Source organism: Eurypyga helias, unplaced genomic scaffold (assembly GCF_000690775.1).
Source record: "Eurypyga helias isolate BGI_N326 unplaced genomic scaffold, ASM69077v1 scaffold6057, whole genome shotgun sequence".
NCBI classification, from domain to species: domain Eukaryota; kingdom Metazoa; phylum Chordata; class Aves; order Eurypygiformes; family Eurypygidae; genus Eurypyga; species Eurypyga helias.
The window spans coordinates 24,811-30,876 of NW_010262222.1; the positions used below are offsets into that span (position 1 = coordinate 24,811).

Here is a 6,066-nt window from a genome sequence, read left to right on the forward strand (position 1 = left end):
ACTGGAAAGTGGTGGGTGCTGTTAGAGAGGATACACCAAAGAGAAGTGCTTTTACAGGTTTTCTGGTTACCAGATGCATTTAATAAGTGATAATGATGTTTGAAAGGAATAGGTGAATTCAGCTTTTATGCACTGTATGGCAGCAGAAGCCGTAGAAGCTGCTTCTCTGTCTTCACGGCGAGCATCCAGCCTAGAGCTTGCCAGCACTGAAGTCCAGCTTTGCCGATACATGGAGCTCAAGTAGAGCATCTACAATTTTAGACCTTTATCTCAATCAAAAGTTACCTTTATCTTGGAACTGGGATCAAAGGCGACCCAGGAGCTGAACACTGAAATTATTTTCTTAACTTATTTTGCTGCTACCTTGATGGCGTATGAGAATAACATTATATATTTGGATGGATGGATGGATGGATGGATAGTAGTAATTTTAAAGCTCGGTTCTGAACATGCTGAGTAACATTAAGGCACGCAGTACATATAGATTAAACACATGTCCCTGACTGTGGGTGGCACTCCTGGCTGGTGAAACACAATGTGCCAGAAAAAGATCCACTGATCTTTTTCTTTTTACTTCCAATGGCTATGCTTGTGGTCTTGTGGAAGAAATACAAGGACGAAGTCATTCATTCCTGTTCTGTCTCAATACTTCACACTAGCTTAAGTGCTGGGGGGTGCTGGCATTCAGTATGCACAATGCTTATTGTTTCTTTTAGCTTTTATTTTGTCTAAGGCTTTCTTTGATAGAGCATATCATCTACTTCTTTGGCAGTTCATGTCCCTCAGGGCACAAAGTATATTTTCCGAAGGGTTTAGATGGTTTAAGAAGATAAATCCCCCAGACCTCCAAAGAGATTTATATCACAATCATGATATTTTTTGAAAACCCTGTTCAAAAGCTGCTGAGTGCAAGCAATTGTGCTGTGGAAGAGGAAGGGTCATGGTCATGTCGATACCCTTGGAATGGAAGGGTCATCTTGCTACCAAACATCAATGTTTGAGTGGAATAACAGCTTTGATGGCGAGTCCTTACCTCTTTGTCTTCCTAACTTCCAAATGGCTGAAGTCTGGTGAGTGTGAGTGACGCTCCTCTTGTTTGCCAACTGAGAAGTTATTTTTTTCTGAGCCTTTTTTTCTGAATTTCCCTGACCCACATCCATACTGGTCCCTTGGCAAGACATTGGTGAGAGCAGAGGAGCATGGCAGGGCAAGCTAGTCAGGCTGAAATCCAGCTAGAACAGCAGAAATTCGTGGGATAGCTTGCCAAAGACTGCCCTTATTTTTTATGTTGGATGTCAGTTTATTTCAACAAAAGCACACAAAATAAAAAGTCGTGTATTTGAGGATGTGCTGTGGAGTTACGTACAAGCATCCAGCATGGGTGGTGCACAGTTAAAAAGGTCAAAAGCAGGGAACAAACAGGAGGAAACAAGTTTTGGGGGGACTCCAGATTTCCAGTGAGGCGACTGGCAGATGTTTCTTGTTTCTCAGTGCAATGACAGTTGTTTTCTATCTTAGTATCAAATACCATAACTTGATCCTAAACTTCTGTGATCAAGAACGGGGTGGTTCTGCAGGAGAGGAGATGCACCATGAAGCATTTCCAAAGTTTATTCCTTAGCAGGATCTAAACCCTCAACCAAGGGGGATCGTCTGTGTGTGCAGACCCTTGCCACTGTAATTGGACAAAAATCCTTCCACTCCATCACTTGTCTTTTGCTGTTGGTAATTTCGGTTGCGTGCAGGCTTCTACTGGGGATGATCACATTTTGGATTCTCCTAGGATAAACATCAGTCTAGCTGCTGGGCTTCAGATCACATTTATACGGGCTTGGGCTGCTCCGTTGTCAGACCAGCCGAGTGGGAAAGTTGGCCTTGCTCCATATAAACAGCCCTGACTAAGCAAGCCACACTAAATTTGGAAAAGAATTAGGGGAACTCATTTGTCAACTGCCCTGGAGTATTTTATCTCCAGTTACCCCATGTTATCGTTTCATGGGAAGAGTTTCTATTACTCACGACTGTTTGCATTGTGTTTGTTTTCAGATAGCGTATTTTTATCAGCTGTAAACCAAAGGAGTTTAAAGATCCATCAGCAAACAATGGATCAAGAGTCCGTCTGGTTCTCTTCCCACCCACAGGTAGCACTGCAATTCCTGCTTGGCTCAGTGGTGCAAGGCCTGGTCCTCGTGTAGTGCCACTCACAACCTCTTCAAAAAACTTTTTTCTTCTAATTTTGAAGGCTTGGTATTTTTAGGACAGAGAACCTTTGCAACAAGTAGTACAAATAGTGGAGTAAACAAGCCTGAAACATTGGCTTCTCAATTCATGTTTTGGTTGATTGTAACTGTATTCTGCACATAGAAGTCACACCGATATTGTATTTCTCGCTCGTGTATACATTATGAATGGCATAGTTCTTTTCTCGTTGGTCATCATACTTTAAGCTGACGTAAGCAATGTTGACAGTGAAGAATCACACTTTTGAGCCCATTTAGCCATAATTGAAAGACTTTGCCAAAATTACAGGTATTTCCTGTGATTGTGAGGGCGGGTTTCCCAGCACCAGAATTTTGTTCTTTGTCACACTTCCTCTACAAATTTTTACTGCAGGATGCAGGCAATAGTCAAGTGAGGTCCAGTGTCCCAGAGCCCTCTGTAACAGATTAAGAGGCAGCTGCAAGCTGGAAAAGAAAAAGCTGCGGTGGAAAATAGGGGCAAACCCTGGCAACAGCCTGAGCAGGAAACTCCAGCGGGGCTGGGGCCAACAACATCCTACTGCTGGCTGGGACCAGAAGGAAAAAAAAAATGCTGTAAAGAAGGTTTTGGGAAGCTTTGTCCTTATTTGGAGAATAAGTTTATGCCTCTGCCCAAAGCAGGCTGGTTTTTTAAAGGCTGGCAGATGGGCAGGGATTTTCTGCCTCGGCAGCACCCATATCCTGCTACTGCATGCAAACGCATCCTGCAATTGGTAGGCCTCAAAAAATCGTGTCTCTCAAAACTGGAGGGTTGGAGTCCAGAATGTCACCTGGTGCTGTCCCACAAGTACATCTGTGAAAACATCACACACCTGAAAACTTAACCTGGCCTCCTGAGATCCCTCCAGCTCAGTGTAACGACTCCGCAGAGGCAGTCGGATGTTCAAAGCAGTGATCCCATTGATGCTTAAGGAGGAGAAGGCTCCCTCTCACCTCTCTGACCTGGTTACATGGGAGTAGCTGGAATGATAGGTCATGTCAATATTGTCCCTAAATTTGAGAGATGCATCAAATTCAGTGCACCAAACGGAAAATAAAATTGCAGAAGTAGAGGAGCTGATGTGTAGCTTTTTCTTTCGCATGCACGTCCACGTAACTACAGCGATGGAAGTGTAATTATCAGGGAGTTATGGAGTTATTAAGTACTGTGGCTACCTGAACTGATGGTATTACCTCTAACAGCCTGGTAGTGTCCCACATGATGAGCAAATTGAAGCTGGACCTGAAATAAGCACCTTAAAAAACCTTTTGCCGTTGCCCAAAAATGCAGTTTTTGCAGAGTTGCAGTGCACTGCAAGCTCCTTAGCGAACTAGCTGTTTTACTGTGGCAGTCTCAGCCACACGTATTTGGGTTTTATAGATGGAAATAGGTACACAGGTATGGTAACTCTTGGACCATCTCATCTTGTACACCAGAGCATCGTATGCACTTTCTCCTGTAAAATTCCATACGCTTATTCTCGTAATGATCCACATTTTTTCTCTTTCTTGAACCTTATTTAAAATTGGTTAAGATTAAAAAAGGCATAAACATTCTGGGAGCTGCGCTGACATTTAAACCCCATTTTTTGGCAAGAAATGGCAATAAAATTGTAATAATCCAGGAAGTTTTGCGTGGTGACTTGAGAAGGATGCTTATATGCTTGAAACAGCAAATATATCAAGACCTCTCTGCTTTCTTCATAGCTGCTGCAGACTCACAGCCTGTTGTAGAAAATACAGAAAAATGTTGAAAAGTCCCCGTGAATCCTTTTTGGTGGTAGGGCCGGTGAGTGACGGGGAGGAGTTTGTCAAGTGGGGAACACCATTATAGGATGCAGGTTTTCCAGGACTCTGGAGGCCACAGTGCTTCTTGCTGGTTAACCTCTGTTTGGCCCTTCAGGAGTGCTGAATGCCAGTCCTGGTTTAGGAGAGCGTGTGTATAAAGGCTTCGAGAAATCTGTTTGGGAACTACCATTATTTTGACTCATACAGAAAATTGGGTATTTTTTTCCCTCAAGCAGCAAAAGAAATTTGGAAAGCATCAAAATTGCTTGAAGTGTAAAATTACATTTCTCTGTTGTACACTCAGAAAAGACTGTCGTGGGGCTCCTTCATAGAAGGAAGAAAGGGATCTCTCCAGTATCCAGGATGGCTGGGATGCTATCTAGATTGTAGTTTGGGTTTGGCTTTTGTGTTGCCGCAGACTCTTGGAATCACATGCATGCACATGGCTTTAACTTTCAGCTTTGCTTCCCTGTGTAAAGCATTGTTATTTCTTTTATAGGGTTAATGAGTCAATTACTTGTAAATTGCTTTAGGATTCCCAGAAATGGGACTGTTGGTGTGTTTATTGCTGTTATTGCCACTGATGAGATCTTGATCTTGGTGAGACAATACAAGATTAGTGTTTATTGCAGCGTGACTGAGTATCTGTTTACATTACAACAAAGAAGAGACTGCAGTGCCCAAGCCTAGAAAACATCCTTTGTAGGAGCTTTGAGTCAGCTTTAAAATCTCATTATATGATAAAATTGGCAAATACAGCCAAACACTAGCCAGTGTCACTTGTGTATATGTTTCTTTGAAAACCTTATCAGCTCTTGAACACCCACAGCTCTGTGGCAGTATCCCACAGAGAGGCATGTAACATCTTTTCTGAGATAAATGGATTTGGGGTATGTTTTGGCCATTCTTAGAAGTAAAACCAATGTCCAAAACCCAGTGTTTTCTCTGTGCCGTTAGAACTTGGACAAATTACATCTGTGCTGGGGCTATCACAGTGGCTGAATGCCGCTCTGAGGGTTTCGTGATCTGCCGTTGGTACGCTTGGGCAATATTTTGGGTCATTGGTGATAACTGCTTTGGTTCTCCATTACAGTTTCTGAACTGATGTACATTAAATGCAATTAAATCTCTATTTCTGCTTCAGGGAAAACAGAGGCTGTCATCAAAAACTTCAGCCCACACTACAGACGCCAGTATGCGGTGGCTTTCTGCAAGCATGTGCAGGATGAGCTGGAGCAGCACCGGGATTCCCAGTCCCGGTTCCTGAAAACCAAGGTAGGAGGGCACGTAAGCCCTTCCCCATCCTCAAGCTGTCATAGAGCTCTGCTGTCCTGCATGAAATAATTAATGCAGTAACTATTTAAATCACACATTTAATAATCATAATGTATGGAAAACATGAGCTGGAAGTGTATCAGCCACTGACAGCGATCAGTTTTCTTTCTTCTTTTTTCTTTCTTTTTTCTTCTTTTTTTTCCTGGGGATCTGGGGAAAACACTGTTTTTCCCAGTGTTGAATGCCCTCTGGTGAAGTTAATAGGTGGTACAGATACTCAAAGCACCTGAAAACCAAACCCAAAGTTTTTTTAAAGTTATTTATATGTTTCTGTATATACAAGCATAGAAGTGTTCATTCAGCTTCTTATATCAGATGGTTAGTACAAAATCATAGAATCATAGAATGGGTTGGGTTGGGTTGGAAGGGACCTTAAAGACCATCTAGTTCCAACCCCCCTGCCATGGGCAGGGACACCTTCCACTAGACCAGGTTGCTCCAAGCCTCATCCAGCCTCGCCTTGAAGACATCCAGGAATGGGGCATCCACAGCTTCTCTGGGCAACCTGTGCCAGGGCCTCCCCACCCTCTCTGGGAGGAACTTCTTCCTGATATCTAATCTAAACCTCCCCACTTTCAATTTAAACCCGTTACCCCTTGTCCTGTCACTACAGGCCCTTGTAAAAAGTCCCCCCCAGCTTACTTGTAGCCCCTTCAGGCACTGGCAGGGGGTATAAGGTGCCACCAGCGGCCTCTCTTCTTCCGGC

At 43.4% G+C, this 6,066-nt stretch overlaps 1 protein-coding gene across 1 annotated transcript in view; it reads left to right on the forward strand.

The window, feature by feature from the left end:
- Window positions 1-946: 946 nt before the first annotated feature.
- LOC104512581 (protein Niban-like) overlaps window positions 947-6,066 on the forward strand; it is a gene marked incomplete at its 3' end in the record, with an annotated part of 40,758 nt that continues 35,638 nt past the window's right edge. Inside the window, exons 1-2 of the mRNA XM_010155618.1 lie at window positions 947-1,070; window positions 5,170-5,300. Of these exons, the coding sequence (XP_010153920.1) occupies window positions 947-1,070; window positions 5,170-5,300 (255 nt within the window). The remainder of the gene's footprint in view (window positions 1,071-5,169; window positions 5,301-6,066) is intronic.